The following is an 18,607-nucleotide window of genomic DNA, read 5'->3' as shown; positions in this document are numbered from 1 at the left end:
GTTTTATTGCTGGCACTGCTTGGTTTGTGGATTTTCCTGTTTCTTAGCTGTGCATGCACATTTTCTTTTTTTCCCTGTGTTTCATTGCCTCTTTTTATTACTCATCCTGTTTTATTGTGTCAACCAAATGTCTGTGGAAACGAACTTTGAGTTGCATTTGCTACAGCGAAAGTGCTGTACAAAAAAACTTGTATTGATCGATTATTTGAGCTCCTCAGTCCCCCAAGGATTCAGTGAGATGACGTTGTGGGGATGCATGTTGAAATATTCATATTCTCCTAAAGGATTTTGTTGAGTTGCTCATTTACATTGACTCTACTCTCAGGAAATAAGTGGTTTTCACCCAGTGAGACACCCAGAGGCGATGCAAGCTCAGTACAAGCCCAGCGTATAAAAGGGCCGGCCAAGTGGAAGAGGACATGCTTGTGCAATGTTACAGGGAGGCTGTTTGTTCTCTGAGCAGTCAGGGAGGTGTCATTACATCGTGTTGACTGCAAGACTTGAGGTGAACGAGTATTACCTGCTTGTGTAACACTATGGACTAATACAAGACAACATAAAGAAAAGAAAACTGCTTTAAACTGGATGAATATGTATTTTAAGAAGTGTTCCATAGGACTAAGCTGTCTGAATCACAGTAATTGTATTCACCTCCATGGACGTCTTCTTTCAAAGGTAGGACGTGAATTCTATTTGATGCTAATTTGCTTTTTAAATGCAGTGACTACGTGTGATTGTGATATTTTGGCATGAATCATTTTACTCTTAGTTTGGATCAAATATTTATCACAGTGAAAACCTTTTTTCACAGTTTCATTATTTGGGAATATACCCTCAACTTTGGAGAGAAGGTTAGAAGCTGAACAATGTTCTTCTTAAAGCTGAAACTGTTGAAGAGGAAAGAAATTAAACAATGAAACACATCAGGAGGAGAAAGGATTCTTTAAATGAGCTGTATTATTCCGAAAAGGTTCAGAGTTGTGATCACAAAATAAAGATGGGTTTCTACTTTAAATGGTTTCAATATTTACACAATACAGAAGTAAGGATTTGCTCTTGGTTACAATTTCAAATTTAATACAAATGTAATCAGGCACATTTCACTCTTACGGTTCCTTAACATCGTATGTAGCAATCATTTCTTCATTCATTCATTTGGAGCTTTATGTTGATTATTTCTCTATTGATTTGAAACATTAGGTTTGGTTTATGACTTGAGGAGCACTATTCATCAGCTGAAATCATTTATAAAGGCTTTCATGGCTGTAGAGGGCACTGTGCAGCGAAACTGATGTCTATGACATCACACAAGTCTCTTCCTGTAGATGTTGAAGACTGCAGGTTTGAGACATAAAGCCTCTCTTTAATATTCATGACTTTGAGTTCACTGAATGTCTGAGAGGCTTTGATCCATCCTTGAAACCTTTAATCTTAACTGTTGTGATGCTATGGAGGGTTCCCTGACTTTAGTGGAATCCTCCTTTTATTTCTATCCTTTTTCTGAGTTGTTCTTTGGTAACTAAAGGAAAGGTTTGTACTTAATTGTCACCACTTCTCTCTATTGTAGTCATTATCAACCATGTCCAGATTGACATAACTAAATGTGTTATGTGAATCACTGACTGTTCTGTTACGTGTTTCAGTCTTCACGTGGATTTGAAAATCTCTAACAGGGGCTGCTATATTTTTAGTAGTGTTGAAAGGAAACTGTGCTTGGAATGTAGGCAGCAGCTTTCAGTGTCAACAGAAATTGCCAGGACTTGTCAGAGTTGCTGTGTTGGTCTTATATGAACAGAAACTTCTGAGGTCCTCTGCACAGAAACCTAAAAGTGCCAGAAGCTCATTTGTCTGATCCATCACTTTATTCTGAGGAACTCTTCTTGTATTGATGTTCATTATGAAACTATCCCACAGAGTTTGATGATACAATAATTGGAATCCGGTGCACTGATCTATTTTTTTAACTCCTTTCTAGCACCCCGTCAACTACATGAGGCCCAGAGCCCAGCCGTGATGCTGGCAATGGAGTACTGCAACTCGTCAGCCATCATCGCCCTCGTTCCCCTCTCCAACCAATCCAGAGGGGAGGGGACTGAGGTGGAGGCAGGGGTGCAGAGGGATAATGTCACCCTACGTCCACCCAGCAACCCCACAGGTGCTGGCCTTACCATGACTCTGGGCATCATCTTCAATGTGGTGGCCCTAATCATTCTTGTCAAGGCTTATAACCGCTTCCGCCGGCGCTCCAAGGCCACATTCCTGCTCTTTGCCAGCTGCCTTGTTGCCACTGACTTGGCTGGACATGTAATTCCCGGAGCCCTGGTATTGAGACTATACACAGCAGGAACTGGACCTACATTTGCCGATCCAACTTCCAGCGCTCCAAGTCATCCTGATACCCCATGTTTGTTTCTGGGGGGTAGCATGGTGTTCTTTGGCCTGTGCCCTCTGTTCATGGGCTGTGCCATGGCTGCTGAGCGTTGCCTGGGTGTCACCAAGCCGCTACTCCATGCTCAGTTGGTGACCACAGCACGGACAAAGATGGCACTGGCCGTGATTTGGCTGCTTGCATTGTGTGTTGCCCTTCTGCCCTTCTTCAACCTGGGTGCCTACACTTATCAGTACCCCTGGACCTGGTGCTTTATCAGGGTGCTGGGGGACACTAAAGTGACCGATCTCATCTTTATGTTGCTGTTCTCTGTACTGGGTTTGAGCTCTCTGGCCGTGGCCCTTGTGTGTAACACCATCAGTGGGATCACGCTAGTGAGAGCCAGGTTGAGGAAGAGGCTCTCCTCCCATGGCCGCTGGACAAGGTCACACGACACAGAGATGGTTGTCCAGCTAGTGGGCATAATGATCAGCTCCTGTATCTGTTGGAGCCCTCTGCTGGTGAGTTTGGGGAAGATTGTGAAATGTTATTGAGTTGATGAGACACAGTTGTTAGTTAGACAGTAAGATAGTTCCTTAATCTTAGTTACTTACTGGAGCGTGGGTGCGTGTGTGTATGTTCGCCAATACAACAAGCACCATTCCGCCATTCGCCTCCAAACTGTGCATAGGGTGCGTTTAATTTCAATTGGAAACACATGAAATGAGACTCTGGGCTCCAAGGTCCTATATACAGTATAGAACAGTATTGGGGGCGTCACACTACTTCAGCTGCAGCCGTCTTTAAAAAAAAGTATATTAATACAGAATTATTAGACATTACTTTTATAAACACAAAACACATAAATAAACACACCAACTATTAATAGTTAGATGACACAATGTTTATTAGAAATACAGAATTATAGATTGAGTACAATGCTGTCGAGTAGATAATGTTTCAGCTTCTATAACCACTAACTAAACCCTTGGCAGGAGGCCTGCAGGCATTTACAGGGCCCTAAGCAGCCTCTTATATAGCTTAATATGAATATGTGAGGTCAGCATATATACTATAAAACCCTCAAGAGCGCTGTGAAAGCCCTCTCTTGTACAAACCTTGAGCCTTCATTAATATCCTTCGACCTGAGCAGCTTTCTTTGTAACATCCATGTTTTCATCTTATCAAATTGTCCTACATGACTAGATGTAATAATTACAGACTGTTGATAATTTAAGATTTAAGATACTTTATTAATCGTCATTTTGCATGCAATTCACAGCAAATCGCATGCAATTGAAATTTATCTTGCACCCCCTCATATCACACACACACAAACACATGCATCACAGAGGGGGTGCAGGGCAGCCATTATACGGCGCCCCTGGAGCAGTGTTAGGGGTTCGGTGCCTTGCTCAAGGGCACCTTGGCAGTGCCCTGGAGGCAAACTGGCAACTCTCCAGCTGTCACTCCACTTTCTTGGTCCATACAGGACTCGAACCGGCGACCCTCCGGTTCCCAAGCTGAATCCCCTATGGACTGAGCCACTGTCGCCCAGATAATGCATCCTTCAAAAGTAATTACAATTGAAATTAGGTCGATGGTCTTTCATTGTTGATAAATTTAAATTTTGATAATTTTGACCATCTTAACATAGCAGAAGCAGGAAGTCATACTGTCCTTGTGTTCATTTTATGAATTTTGAGCGTACATCAAATGATAGGATGCGTTTCTATACACATTGGGATTCATTTAACCAACAACACTTTAAATAATAGTTATTTTTATATTCTGTATGTCTTTTGCACACGGCGTGACTCAGGAATGTAGAGCAGTCATCTAGAGTTTAGAAGGTTCCTGGTTAGATTCCATGCTCCTCATAGAGAGCCTGTTGACAAGTTGTCGAGCAAGACGCTGAACCCCTAAGTGCTCCTGATGTGCAGTCTGGCTCCTTGCATGGTATGCTCCTGCCATCAGTGTATGAATAGGTGAATGTGAGCTTATTGGAAAGCACTTTGGATAAAAGTGCTACATAAGTGCAGTCCGTAGATTAGTACAGTTCATAACAGAATTCTGCCAAACATTGTCTTCAGTATCCGAAATGGAAAAGTTAACTTAATAGCTCAGCAGATACATGAACTGCATAGAAAGAATGCCTTTCTTTCATTATTTGGTCTGCGTGGCACTCAAACGAATATCCCAGAATGTGCAATAAATATCTCTGAATGTCAATCACCGCTGAACAAGACAGCATTCGCCATGTACTTGTATGGCTTTATGTGTTAGTTTGAGTTCATTAGACATGGGTCTCAGGACATGCTTTACTGAAGTTGTGTCATTCTTCTTATATTGTAGATCGTAGGACTGATGTCAGTGACTCGGTCGTACAATGGCTCGGTAAGCCATGACAGTGACACCTACCGGAAGATGATGATAACAGGCGTCAGGATGGCAACCTGCAACCAGATCCTAGACCCCTGGGTGTACATCCTGCTGCGACGTGCCATCCTCAAGAAGATCTTTCAAATGACTAAAAGGCAGGCCAGTCTCAAAGGAAGCATATTCCGCACTACCTGGAGGGACATCTCCTTACAGAGCTCGGATAAAAACACTGTTAACCACATTCAATGACTTGAAACATATAAAAAGAGACTTGAAAGGTTCTTGTAAAAACAAGAGTCATCATTGTTTGTGTGAATATGAAATTGCAAGGATTAAAACAACAGAACATCTATCGCATTTTATGATATCATCGGTCGGCCAGTATTATACTTCATGGTTTTAAAAGATAAAACTTTCCATTTGCAGTGTAGAATGCTAAGAGTGTACAACATGATCTGACATACAGAACCAAAACACTAGCATGGCAGAGAGTCTGTCCTCTATGAGGGAAGATGTATATCTTTGTATAATGTTTTCACTTCATGCTGAAGTAAAGAGTGTATCTTTAACCAAACATCTCAATTCAAATGATTTCTCTAAGTGTGCCATTTGTGTTGTTCTCTGGCATGTTGTAGCAGTGACTTATGTAAATACAAGAGAGCAAAGGAAAGGCTGTGCTTTTACCTCAGCTTGAATATGTGAATGTGTCTTGTGCTGTGACATGAATATGAATGTGTGTCTTTATTGTATTGTATGCTTGTGATTGTATCTATGTTGCCCAGTTGTCTGGGGTCGTGAAATTAAGCTATGTATTGCAAAATCTGTTGAATGTGATATTCTCAAGTAAAGAGAATATAAGATTACATATTAAAGGTAATCTGTTGACATTTTCTAACTTATTGTGGTTTAAACTGACATCAATGTTTTCACAATTTGGTCATAAGGTTATGTTTGCCATTTGAATTGGCATACATACTGGCACTATTTCATAGTGGCATACATACTGAGGCTATTTCTTGCTGATTATTAAAGGAATAACCATTTTGGCATCACTGTTGCACGTTTAATGTCTTTCGCAAGGTGGTGGACTTCTATGTATTTAATATTCCTGCCACATTTCAGTCATTTCGTTGAGATCCCTACAATAGGAATATGAGTTTGGACGCATTTCCTTTCATTCCCATATGCTTATTGACTAAAGCTTCACATTACAGTCATAGAAAGGTCCTTAAATGAGAAGTTGTTACATACGAAGCTCCAGTACCTCAAGGTGCAAGTAATGTCGTTATGCTGACACCTAGTGTTTTCTCTAAACAAAGACCTTTGGATGTGCAGGCAAAACATTTCTCTTTATTTACTTTACAATCCAGTGGCAATACCTTCTGTCCAAAGTGCTTGACATCAGCTTAGATAGATAGATCATACTGTAGTTCAAACAAGACAAAACACAATAGATGATTAATACAAAAGAAGCTAAGAAAATAACTAAAATCACATTAACACACATTAAAACACTCAAACGTGTGTCGCCTTTCACCAACACTAGCCACGCCCCTGAAGCTTGTATTGAGCACTGTTCAATTGGCTGCAAATGACATCACGTGCCACGTCTGTCCAATGAGCGTGTTGCTTTTACGATTCGTGGGCGTTTACTTTTTTGCACTGTTGCTGCCAAGTTTGGTAGCTTGGTGTGGCGAACCGTTCATCAGAAGCAGAACGCCGGTGAGTACGACAAACATCTCTCATATCAGCCTATGGTTTGAACGTAATGGAGTATACGTATGGAGTGTTTTTCCGCTCCGAGTGAGAGATTTGACGGGTCACGTGAATGTTGCTTAACGGTTAAGTTTACCGGCAGAAGAAGAAGCCATTTGTCTTTGTTTAGCTAAGCTAGCATGCTATGTTAGGCTGAGCATGATTCTCGGGGGTCTCGGTGTCTTCTCTACCATTTTGTTGTGTAAATAAGCTAGCGGAATATTATTTAAAGAAACGTTATTTCCCAGCTGACGTGTTCTTGTTTTAATTCCCACAATTATACACGAAGTACGGTCTTGTGGTTTCGGGGAGCAGGTCTGAAAAGCCAGTAGCCCGGTTTTGTGGGTGTCTCTAGGCTAGCGAGCCACAGTCGCCAGTCAGGGGCAGCATTAAAATGGCGTCTGTGTTTAAACCCTCTGATTAAGCTCCACAACGACTGGATGGTCCTTTCCAAACTGCCCGTGGTTCATGCAGTCTGTGCTGTTAAACACATTGCGGTGTGACATTGTTAGGTTGGGTTGTTGTCATGCTTCCGATATAACCCAAACCGAGCTAAATAATGTTGTTATACAGGATGTTTTTGCGCCATTAAAGCTTAAATCTAACCTGTTTGGAAACTAAATCGTACTTGCGCTCGTGTGGCTTTTTCTTGGAATAGTTTGCAATCGCGATAAGGTGCTCCCAATTTAGGATTTCATTACATTCTGCTCAAACTTTCCCCTAGAGGCATTGACAGCTCATTTCTGGTTTCTCAATTTGTCCATGTTGACCTCCATCCTCCAGATCACATGCTACTAAAGTTGCATAATGGGAGTAACTTTCACATCACTAGAGATAAAGATGAGTTGGCTGATCTCTGCATGGTTGTTTTACTTTTAATTATGTGTGTGTGTTTGTGGCTGTGCCTTTTTTAAATCCTGCTTAAAATCTGATTGTCACACATTTGTTCACACTTATTACTTCACTACACTGCTCTGTGTTATTGAATAAGCATTAGTGTTGCTGGGTTGCGTACGGTTTTGCACTCTTAAATCTAAACTTATCCTGAGATATCTGGTCTTGTTGAGTTTTCTGTTTCCATTCATTCATTTAACCCGTTTATTCCCTGCAGAGACAGACTGTTACATCTGCGCTTCCTTGTGTGAAGACCTTTTAACACTGCCAATCGCTGGGTTGTCACCCGTCTCTAGATCAGCTATGGTAATATTAATTTATCCTTGTTTTTTTTTTTGATTTTGTTTGAAAATATTCCAATACAAGTAATGGACCAAGGGCAAACGGTCAAAGTGTGCTCGTGTTAACCCTCTGGATACGCAGCACTCTTAATTGTGTTCATAAACATGTCATGTCTAATTTAAGTCACAAGTATGATGCTGCCAGTGTTCAGTCGTTCCTGTCTCCCTCTGGCTTCAGGGCTTCATGCAGCCACTTCACACTTGATTTCACTTCTCTAAATAGGTCTTGGCTGTAGCTTAGTCATCTTGTGTAATCACTGGTGTTAGAAGCTTGACCTAGACATGAAACCCTCTTATTCAGACTTTTAATTAATTACAGACAAGAGAACGCTGTTGAACTGGAACCTTTCAAACCTTAGAAAGTGCCGTTTCTAAATGGAAGTCGATGAGCTAACTGCACTAAGTAAAACCTGGAAGAGTTCTGTTCTGGGTTTGATGTGGCCCAGCTGCTGAAAGAAATGTAAATGTGTTGACATTGATGAATTTTGTCTGCCACAGCTCACCTTTCCTCTATCTTGCCGTCTAACCAAAGCTTCTTTCCCCCCGCAGCCTCCCCCCATGCGCCACCGCTCCATGCGTGTGTTTATGAATGATGACCGCCATGTCATGGCCAAACACTCAGCCATCTACCCAACACAGGAGGAGCTGGAGAATGTCCAGAACATGGTGTCCCACTCAGAACGGGCCCTCAAGGCTGTTTCTGATTGGCTGGATAAGCAGGAGAAGGGAACTTGCAAGTCGGAGCCAGATGTCATAGAGAATGACAAAGAGAGGTAAGGAGATCTGGGATGGCATTGCTCTTCTTCAAGTGGTAGAAAAGGCAGCGATGATGCTTAGCTACCCGTCAGACAAACTTCAGTTGTCTGTGTGGCTTCCAAACTACTCCATGTTCACGATCCACACTGAACTTAATGTCTAAATAATTTTTCACCACGTTTGAGTGAGAAGTTCTGATTTTAGTGACACAGTTGACTAACAGGCTGGAGTACAAAGTGAATATGTAATGGAAAAGTACAGCACTGTGTACTGTAATTGTATAACCGAATGTTCTCACACGGATCTGCAATTGAATGAAACACTGGTCTTGTATTTCCAAAATCTCTCACACAAATGATGAATGAATGTTATCTAGATGCTGCAGATACTCATTATATCCTGTCACTCCCCAAACTCACCCACAGCTGAGCCGTCTGTTGTGGCGTAGCACAAGAGAGTTGAGTCTCACAGTCGTGCTTGGAACAAATTGGTGTGTCTGTCCGTCTTGTCACTGTACTGATTTGCATAGCCCTGATTCCTCACTCTCTCTCTCCACTCTTTGCTTATTGTCTTTGTTCCTGCTTCTCTGTCCCTCCTTAACAGTGAACAAAAGGATCAGGCTACACGCTCCTTGCGCGGGGTGATGCGGGTCGGCCTGGTTGCCAAGGGTTTGCTACTCAAGGGCGACCTGGACCTGGAGTTGGTGCTCCTCTGTAAGGAAAAGCCCACTATCATGTTGCTGAAGAGAGTGTCTGAAAACCTTGTTACGCAGTTAAAGGTGAGAACAGCAGACAGGTAATGCAATCATGGAAGTGGTAAAGAAAGGGGGTTGTTATTGTAATCAAGCGGTAGACGTTGGTAGATCTACTGTTTCTCTGGGAGAAGACCAATGCAGATGAAAGGAGGGTGATCGTGTCAAAGAGACTCAAGGGCAGATTGTCCTGATTATCTGGTTATCTGAAGGCTTTTGTCTGGGTTCATGCTGACAAAGACAGGAAACTGAGTGAGAGGAGGAAGCTCTTTATTTCTTTGTGCTTTAATGGTTATGTCTATTCTATGCTGTGACTTGATTTATTGGGGTTTATTGTGGTTGCTCTTATGTAAAGGATAATGGTGGTGGAAATGGCCGAGCTGATCTCCTCTGTTTTAAAGCTAACTGTGTGTGGTAATGTCTTCTTGCACCTTACAACGGACGTGCTGTGTCGGACCTTAAGAATGACTTATTGATCTAACTAATCCTACATTCACACATTCACTCCAGATCTATTTAATCTCTTTTTCTCTTTATTTTTTTTCTCTGCTTCACTTTCCCAGGCGATCACAGAAGACAAATATGTGGTGACCCAGCAGATCCGTGATGCCAGCATTGTCATTAAGAACGCAAAGGAGCCGCCACTCACCCTCACAATCCGCCTGACATCCCCCGTAGTGCGTGAAGAGATTGAGAGGACAGCAGCTGGAGGTAAGCTGCCACCCGAGGGCGCTGGTGTTTGTTAGAGGCGCCCCTCCTGGAGTAAGGAGGCCAGACAGCCAACCAGATTATACAGATATTGTTTATTGGGCCTTCAATGGAGCTAGGGGACATGAATGCACATAATCGCATAATGAAACTGCTATTCTTATAGCTCTCTAGACACTCTCGTAGTTCCATGTGATGTAATTGTACATTTTTGATGGCCCAATATACAGTATAGGCCAGGGAGATAACTGAATGCTGAAACATGGCTTTCTCTTCCCCGTTTAATGATCAAGGTCACCAATGAACCGAAGGCTTACTGAGAATTTAACCAAATAAAAAAAAATAGAGCGACCACTTTGTTTGCATGTGTTTTACCACTGATGATGAACGGTTTGCATTGCAGCAAAAATGAGTAGCGAAAAACGTGGCGAAGCTGTCCGTGGTTGTTAGACCCAGCAGTGGGCTATAGACTGTCTCTGATGCTCCTAGGCAGGGAAGGCTGAGGGTTAAAGGTCACGACAAGGCAGACCAGCAACAGCAGCTGGGAGGCGGAAATGAATCTAGTTGGTAACATGCCTAAGGAGAGGAATGAACAGGTAAATTGTGTTAATTCAAGTTTTACAAAGAAATTCAAGCATGCAGTCGTCTTAAACTCTCAGGGACAGTGAGGATCTCAGTTTGGTGGGTGTTTCACCTTGACCTTATCTGTAGCCCCGTGCTAACAGTGAAGCCCAGTTTGGGTCTTTTTGAAGCCATCAGTTTTGCTGCAGTGTGGACTTGTTTCTTATACCCACATTTTGTGCATCTGATAACTTCTGCCTGTGGTTCCAATTCTGATTCTCTCTGTCAAGCCTTCTAGTTTGTCAATTTTTAGGGACGCTGGACCTTTGACCAACTGGCCGCTATCTGTCTCGGAAGGGGCTAAGTGCAGTATACCCAGTATAGGGGCAAAGGGGAGGGGCTCCACCTCCACCTCCTGAGTGCCACAAAAGAAAACCAACCTTTTTTATGCTCTGGATTTGAGGCATTGATTTGTCCCAACATTAGTGCACTGGAGAGACCACCTCCCATTTGATAAAACTGTCCTTTTTTAGTCTATCGCCTATTCTAGGGCTTTGTAATGTTTGTTTTCACGAAGTCAAGTTACACACGTTACAACCAACCTCTCAACACTGTCGTTCTTGTGGGGATGAAGTGTAATGATTGTGTGCCGACGCGTCCAAAACGATATGAAAACTGGGAGGTGAGAGCATTTGGTGGTTCTCCAGTGGAGGGGTCCCCCTCCCCTTCCCCCTCCTGCCTGTGGTTTGGGAAGGCTGCCTGTGTTCCCCCTGGCCGGCTGACAGAACTCCCCTTGGTCAAACTGTACCTTGTCTTCTTATTCCACCTGCCAATAGAAACGCTTTCAGTCAACGATCCCCCGGATGTTCTGGACAGGCAGAAATGCCTAACTGCCTTGGCGTCTCTCCGCCACGCTAAGTGGTTCCAGGTTTGGATCTTGTCTTTATTTGTCTCTACAAAAAAAAAAAAAAGAAGTAGTTTTAAGTTTGTTTGTTCTTTTTGTCTTTAATTTGGGTGTTCCATGTGTTTTTTTTCTTTGACTTTCTGGAAGTGTATCTTCTGTAGTAATATTTGATGATCTGACTGTTTCCTAGGAAACCTTTGTCATTACACTGCTGTCTAGTTGCTTTGCTCACTTAACAGGTTCTAATGCGGCCATTCTTTGAAGAAGTTCATTGCTGCTTTTTAAGTCTTCATGGTCAACTATCTCCCAGGCAGTCACTTACTTTAGATCAACCGTTGCCTACCTCAGATTAATAGAGACAAATATGGGACTAATATCATGTATCCAGGTGCAATATTTCTAAAGTATCGGTCTTGATGTGTGTGTGATGAGTTGTTTTCACATTTACACAAGCTCCTACCTTCTTCTGCCCCATTCTGTTGTTTTCAAGGAGAGATGTTCTTTTTTTTGTAGTGATAATTCTGCATCACAGTATTGTGGCCTGTGTCATCTTTGGCTTTCATACTTATAACAGTTAGCGCTCCATATCTGCAGCTTGTCTTTGTAGAGTGTGTGGCCTCCACTTCCCCCTGCTCTCTGGCTGTTTGTGTTTTTCTGTGTGCCACAACTCCAGCAGGAATATTGCACCCTGTGTCTTGTGTTACCATTACTCCTGTATTTAATAATAACGTCTAAGCACATCCTCTTTAAGTAGCTCACTTGGTTCATTAAAGCTGGTTTTATTTTTACTCCCTTCCTCCTGATCTTAATTCATAAGCATGTGTTTCTCAAATAATATAAAGGTGTCTGAGGACCGTATCATTGATCATGTTGGCTATTGACTTACAGCCATGTGAATGCTCACATCTAGAGTCTCTAAACTCCCTGGACTTTCCAACCCTAATGACAAAGCTAAGCCATTCTAGTCTGTGGCATTATGATTTTCTTTCATTTCGGTGTGTATCACAATTGGACCTTCCATAGTCTTCCTCTTTGACTAAGTTCCCTTGTCCCCCCCCCCACCCCTCCTCCTGCCCTTCCTCCCCGATTGTGTCCACAGGCCAGAGCCAACGGGCTGCGTTCCTGTGTAATCGTCATCCGCATCCTGAGAGACCTGTGTGCCCGTGTCCCCACATGGGCTCCGCTTCGTGGCTGGGTGAGTCAGGAAGCGGAGCCAACATTTCACCTCGACTTCACTTTTAAATGTCAGTATATGTGACTTGCAGTAGATCTAAATGAGCGTCCTTGTTTATTGCTTTGCAGCCACTGGAGCTCATCTCTGAGAAAGCGATTGCCACAGGGAACCGGCCCATGGGAGCAGGGGAAGCCCTGCGAAGAGTTTTAGAATGTCTGGCTTCAGGAATCCTCATGGCAGGTATGTACAGTATGTGGCACAGAGTTGAATATCTTTGTGGTATTTCATCTCTAAACTTTTGTTATGTCATTGTTTTAAATCTCCTTGACTTGTTTTCTGATGTCGTGGTTGTGGTATTAAGCTATGGCACCTTTACGTTTCTGCTGTAGATGGAGCTGGACTCTGTGATCCATGTGAGAAGGAAGCAACAGACGCCATCGGCCACTTGGACCGCCAGCAGAGAGAGGATATCACACGCAGTGCACAAGTGTGTAGACATAGGTGTGTTTTTCTGTGTGTGTTCAGAATGCGGTAAATGTGAAATTCACACATTCCCTCTCTTGTCTCCAGCACGCCTTAAGGCTGTCTGCTTTTGGACAGCTTCACAAAGTGCTTGGAATGGATCCCCTTCCTTCTAAGATGCCCAAGAAACCTCGGAGTGAAACTCCCATCGATTACACAGGTATGACTGCATAACTCACTGTGGATATTCAGAAGTCTTTTTGCCATTGCTTGATTTGTGTTTGTGCCTCTGATTCAGTGCAAATCCCACCCTTCACGGTTTATGCCCCACCAATGAAACGGCCCATCGAGGAAGAGGAAGGGATTGATGATAAGAGTCCAAACAAGAAAAAGAAGAAGTTGCAGAAGAAATGTAAGCGCCTGTTCAGCAACTCCCTTTGACCCGTCAGCTCTACTCTTACTGTAAAGAATATGGAATTAATGGCTTCTTTCTGCTCCGTATTTAAGCTCCGGAGGAGAAGGCCGAGCCGCCTCAGGCTATGAATGCCCTGATGAGACTCAACCAGCTGAAGCCAGGCCTCCAGTACAAACTGATATCTCAAACTGGCCCTGTCCACGTCCCAGTGTTCACTATGTCTGTAGAAGTGGACGGCAAGACCTTTGAGGCCTCTGGTCCCTCTAAACGCACTGCCAAGCTTCATGTAGCTGTCAAGGTAAAGGCAAAAGCTTGTGTGAACTTTAACTTCATTGTTATTTCACATTTAGAGATTTCACTACTTCTATCAAACTTACCTTTTTTTCTTCTTTGTGTAAACTTGCAGGTTCTCCAGGACATGGGCCTTCCCACAGGAGTCGAAGTAAAGACTGCTGAGCCTGCAAAACCAGAAGAAACGGCCGCAGCCGCCACAACCGTGGAGGAAGTGAAACCAGTGGTGACACCAGTTGAGACTCCTCCTCCTGCTACGGGAACAGCAAATGCAGATGCCACTGATGCTGTAGAGGTACGACGTTACTCCTTTTGCCAGAGAGTGAACTTTGTCAGCCTGACCCTGTAGAGAGTAGTCTGGGTATTGTCCTCTACAGCTGAATAATTTGGCTTTGTGATCAATCGTATCGATCGGTTACTGACCAGCTTCGTTTTCTTTTCAGACTGCGCGTCAACAGGGACCCATCCTGACCAAACACGGCAAGAACCCCGTGATGGAGCTGAACGAAAAGCGGCGTGGGCTCAAGTACGAGCTCATCTCTGAGACCGGCGGCAGCCACGACAAGCGCTTTGTCATGGAGGTGGAGATTGACGGGCAGAAATTCCAGGGGACGGGGTCCAATAAGAAGGTGGCCAAGGCTTACGCGGCCCTGGCTGCTTTAGAGCGCCTCTTCCCCGAGGGCTCCGTGACCGAGGCTGCTAAGAAGAAGAAGGTTCCACCCATGGTAAGCAACCAGTCAGACATCCCATGGCATTTTAATCCAGCCTTTCTGGGTTTGTCATATTACATCATACTCTAATTCGTGTGGAGTGTGTGAGATTTGCTAAATATCTTTGTTGTCTCCAGCACCCTCCAGGCTTTGGCATGCCAGGGGGCATAGGGCCCGGGGACTCTGCCACACCCAGGGGCAGAGGGAGAGGAGGGCGGGGTCGTGGCCGGGGGAGAGGCTTCAATAACGGAGGAGGCTATGGCCAAACAGGTGAATATGTTGTGTATATACCGTGACACTGATTCGCAATTTCAACATCCTGAGTGTCACACGTGTGCTGTTGTCGTCCAACCAGGTGGCTTTGGAACCTACGGCTACGGGAACAGCGCCAACTCCGGATACAGTGAGTATTCCTTTCAGCTGTCGTAGCAGTGGTTTGATTGCATTTGTGTTCTTTCGCTGGGTTACAGCCAGACTCTCACTTACTTCATGAGAAAGAAAAGGCCTGTGTCAGCGTAGATGGGTTGTTTTCACCTGGGACTCTGAAAAGACAAAAGCTTCCCCTAACAAGCTACTTTCTCTGCACAGCCTCTCCCAGACAGATTGGTAGAACAAACAGCTTGTGCCACATTACTGTAAACAAAGCCACATGTCTTTTAAAATGATTCAGATGTCCCAGTTCAGCGATTTTACATTTCTCTGCTTTAAGCCACAGGCACTCTTTTTGACAAGGTCCCCCCCCCCCCCCTGTTATGAGAACCCCTTTCTTCCTCATGGCAGCATGTTCTGAGGACTGAGCCACCTGAGCGTGACAGGAGCAGAGAAATCTAAAAACCAAACAAACTCCACTCACTTTGAATGCAATCTGACCAGCTGAGTCAGTGATAACTGCCACTTTGATGGCAGACAAAAATCAACAAATCTAATTTTGATATTTTTCCCTTCTCTGCCCTGTCTCACTCTTTAGGTGACTTTGTCTCAGACTGCTATGGCTACCACGAGTTTGCGACATAGATCGTCCCCCAGTTTAAAAAAAAATCAAAAACAGTCCTGTAGAGAGGATAAAAAATGGACAGAGATATTCAGTAGTGTTCCAGCAGCACCACGAACACCCCTGACCACCAAGTCCGCAGCCATGGGAATACAGAGACAGCAACCCCCCTCCGCCTTGTCTTGCCAACCCACTTAATGTGCTGACACCTCGGGGAGACTCTGTTCTACTACTTGCATGTAGCTATAAATCACCTTCTCTTCTCTCAACTTGCGCTGTGGATGCACCTAAACACTTGGACCTCCCAAAAAAACCCCAGGGTTGTTTTGCTGTAGACTGCAGCCGTGTGTTGGACAGAGAAGAGAGTTTGTGTGTAATCTGTTGGCCAATGATCAGGGCCTGTGTGAGTCAAACATCTGGCTGCCACTGGGACATCACAGCCTGGTCTCCACTCTGTCCACCTAGATGAGGTTGCAAAACAAAGACTTTGATGTGAACTGTTTTTTATTTGACATTTTCTCATTTCCTGATCAAACAGTTGTATTTTATTGTTTTGCTTTTAAAAGATGGCCACATTGTTTGTGTGTTTATCTGCTGTTTCTGTGTCATATGGGCAGCACTGCTAAAGTCACAGCTACTGAATGCATGATGGTCTTATTCTGTAGACACAGTTTCCCATCTGTTGGAGCTTTGATGGCTGTTGGCATAATGTTTGCACACAGACTGGCAACATTTTAAATCTGTTGAATGGTTGTGAGCGGAAGACTGCTTGTTGGAGTTTTTTTTTTAAATAAATGTGATGTTACCATTAATGTGTGTGTGGTATTGCACATTCCAATTCATTCCTGTCAAAGTAAATCTGTACTCAAGCATAGATTTGTTCCGCCAATTTTACGAATGTCCGATGCTGTTGTGTCACTTTCCCAGATTACTACAACAACGGCGGTACAAACGGAGGAGCTTGTGCATCGAGCACAGCCTCGAGCGGCCCTCCAGCCTCCCCGGCACCGGGATCAGCACAATCGTCCTACGGTTCATATTACCAGAATGACGGCGGCTACACTGCCAACTCCGCCAACAAAAACCCCAAAAAGAAACCCCCCATGCACAAGGCAGGGAAATCGCCCTTCACAGGTTCCCAAGGTGTGAGCGGAGGATCTGGAGGTGGCTATCAGTCCAGCACTCCCTCAGCCCAGGGACCCTATAGCCAGTATGGCCAAGGCTATGGGCAGGGAAAGAAGAATTTTTCCCAGAACCAGGGGGGAACAGGGGGGTACTCGTACAGCACAGCATACCCCAGCCAGGTGACGGGTGGCTCTGGAGGGAGCCAGGACTACAGTTATGATGGTGAGTTCATCAGAAAGCCAGGGCCTTGTGACCCCACACAGTGTTCTCTTTAGTTGGACCACAAGTTTAAAAAGCAATTGTCACATGATTTCTTTGCTTCATTGACGTACAAAATGACATAACAAATCTGTAAACATTTGAGTTCATTTGTATTTCTGGGATTTCTGGTCTAATGCTTAGGCTCTCACCCATTTCCTTTTGTAGGCTACAACAACCAGTCCAGCTACAACTCGCAGGGCGCTGGCAACCAAGGGTTCAGCACCAACCACAATCAGTTCCACAACCCGGCGGGCTACGGCAGGGGTGACGGCAGCATGAATTACCAGTACAGATAGACGGTATGTCCATTTCCAAATCCTAGCGACCCGTGATACTGTACCGTCATCGGCACCAAGCACCCTGCGTCTGTATCTCCTTCTCCAAAGAAAGCGACGGATGGCTCGACTGCTCTCTCTCTGCCTTTTCCATGTTTGCTTCTGATGTGCTGGGTTTCGGTGTAGCACAATGTGGACACAATTTGAAAAAGTCTGGACTTTGTAGATGTCGGAGCTGATTTGTGACTGAACTTAGTGGTGTATCTCAGTGGTCTGATCAGTGCTTAGTTGTGTTTTTAGACTATATTTTATCTATCCTACCGGGCCTTGTTCTTATTTCTTGTTACTCACTTGTTCCCACTTGGTTATCTTCGGTGTAAAGACAGCTGTGAAAGCCCTTTCTGTTATTCCTCATAGAAAACTGACCACTTATAGTTTTCAACTACTGAACATTGTATTTGTTTTGTAGCAATACATAAAGCCTAAGACTGCGCATAAGTTCCTTTTGTCATTGCTTGTAATTTTGGCTTATTTTTTAATATTATACATTATTGATGTAATTATTTTAATATGTCCTTTGAAGATTACAAGTGTGTTTGTATCAATAAAGAATTTTTATTTTGAAACTAAGGCAATTTTACTTTTTAGATTTAGTGTGTGTGTAATATGAGGGCTTCCAATGGGGACTGTTTTTTAACGTTGTAAATGAGTGACTTGATGAATTGTCTGTATTTATCAACTGATATCTAAAACTACAGGCCAGTGAAATGTGTCTAGCTGCCGTCATCGTGTTTCTAAATGAGGATTGGATGTTCCTCTCCAACTTTGCTAAGGTACACACACACACACACACACACACACACACACACACACACACACACACACACACACACACACACACACACACACACACACACACACACACACACACACACACACACACACACACACACACACACACACACACACACACACACACTGATCACGTGATGTGCCCAGCCGTCTGCCCCCATGTGGCTGGAACTAGTACAACAGTCTCAAACTAGAGACACCTTTCAGTCGTTACACCGGCAGTCAATACTGAAATATCCAGTTACTGGACAAAAAAGGCTTTGTAATGCACTTTTTAAAAATATAATACGTCGTGAAATTCACTCGATTTGTCAAATATTTAAGTATGTTGACTGTTTCATGTGTCCGCTTTGTACAAATAAATTGTCAAGTCTACATTAACTAATTACAGTCCACAATACATTATTTATATTAAGTCATGAAGTGTATGGACGCCTACAATGTCTTTGTCCAATCGTTTTCATTGCGTATTTCTTTTTTTTTTTACCTCCTTAATTATGTGTTAATTTATTTGTTCTATATATTTTTTCAGACAATTATATTAAATTGTATTTAAACAACACAGATACAAACATATCTGAACAAGGTAAGATCCAGAATATCACGTCGAACACGAACATTTACGGCATTG

General features: G+C 43.6%; 2 protein-coding genes across 4 annotated transcripts; both read left to right on the top strand.

The window, feature by feature from the left end:
• The first annotated feature begins 411 nt into the window (after window positions 1-411).
• Window positions 412-5,635, top strand: LOC142992746 (prostaglandin E2 receptor EP1 subtype-like). Of its 2 annotated transcripts, XM_076143280.1 has the most exons (5): window positions 418-505; window positions 568-675; window positions 1,201-1,341; window positions 1,976-2,889; window positions 4,724-5,635. In XM_076143280.1, the coding sequence occupies exons 3-5, from the start codon at window positions 1,326-1,328 to the stop codon at window positions 4,997-4,999; spliced, it is 1,206 nt and encodes a 401-aa protein (XP_075999395.1). In that variant the 5' UTR covers window positions 418-505; window positions 568-675; window positions 1,201-1,325; the 3' UTR covers window positions 5,000-5,635. The 2 variants fall into 2 exon arrangements, with proteins under 2 accessions (XP_075999396.1, XP_075999395.1); XM_076143281.1 differs by lacking the exon at window positions 1,201-1,341 and having other exon boundaries at window positions 412-675.
• A 791-nt stretch (window positions 5,636-6,426) lies between these two features.
• ilf3b (interleukin enhancer binding factor 3b) lies at window positions 6,427-17,742 on the top strand. 2 transcript variants are annotated; one of them, XM_076142818.1, is made up of 18 exons: window positions 6,427-6,472; window positions 7,617-7,705; window positions 8,290-8,513; window positions 9,100-9,274; window positions 9,811-9,958; window positions 11,353-11,444; window positions 12,520-12,615; window positions 12,723-12,834; window positions 12,984-13,081; window positions 13,165-13,276; window positions 13,355-13,468; window positions 13,564-13,769; window positions 13,878-14,057; window positions 14,206-14,487; window positions 14,610-14,742; window positions 14,828-14,875; window positions 16,391-16,810; window positions 17,015-17,742. In XM_076142818.1, the coding sequence occupies exons 2-18, from the start codon at window positions 7,703-7,705 to the stop codon at window positions 17,143-17,145; spliced, it is 2,574 nt and encodes an 857-aa protein (XP_075998933.1). In that variant the 5' UTR covers window positions 6,427-6,472; window positions 7,617-7,702; the 3' UTR covers window positions 17,146-17,742. The 2 variants fall into 2 exon arrangements, with proteins under 2 accessions (XP_075998933.1, XP_075998934.1); XM_076142819.1 differs by lacking the exons at window positions 16,391-16,810; window positions 17,015-17,742 and adding an exon at window positions 15,440-16,054.
• The last annotated feature ends 865 nt before the right edge of the window (window positions 17,743-18,607 follow it).

The sequence above is a fragment of the Genypterus blacodes genome, unplaced genomic scaffold, assembly GCF_046128005.1.
Source record: "Genypterus blacodes isolate CSIRO-AG114 ecotype Tasmania unplaced genomic scaffold, CSIRO-AGI_Gbla_v1 ptg000022l_1, whole genome shotgun sequence".
Taxonomy (NCBI): Eukaryota; Metazoa; Chordata; class Actinopteri; order Ophidiiformes; family Ophidiidae; genus Genypterus; species Genypterus blacodes.
This window is presented reverse-complemented; position numbering and strand designations above follow the sequence as displayed.

Excerpts from the sequence above, each read along its gene's own strand:
- LOC142992746 (XM_076143280.1), top strand. Across the intron at positions 2,890-4,723 it reads TCTGTTGGAGCCCTCTGCTG|ATCGTAGGACTGATGTCAGT; the intron begins GTGAGTTTGGGG and ends CTTATATTGTAG.
- ilf3b (XM_076142818.1), top strand. Across the intron at positions 9,275-9,810 it reads ACCTTGTTACGCAGTTAAAG|GCGATCACAGAAGACAAATA; the intron begins GTGAGAACAGCA and ends TCACTTTCCCAG. Across the intron at positions 16,811-17,014 it reads CCAGGACTACAGTTATGATG|GCTACAACAACCAGTCCAGC; the intron begins GTGAGTTCATCA and ends TTCCTTTTGTAG.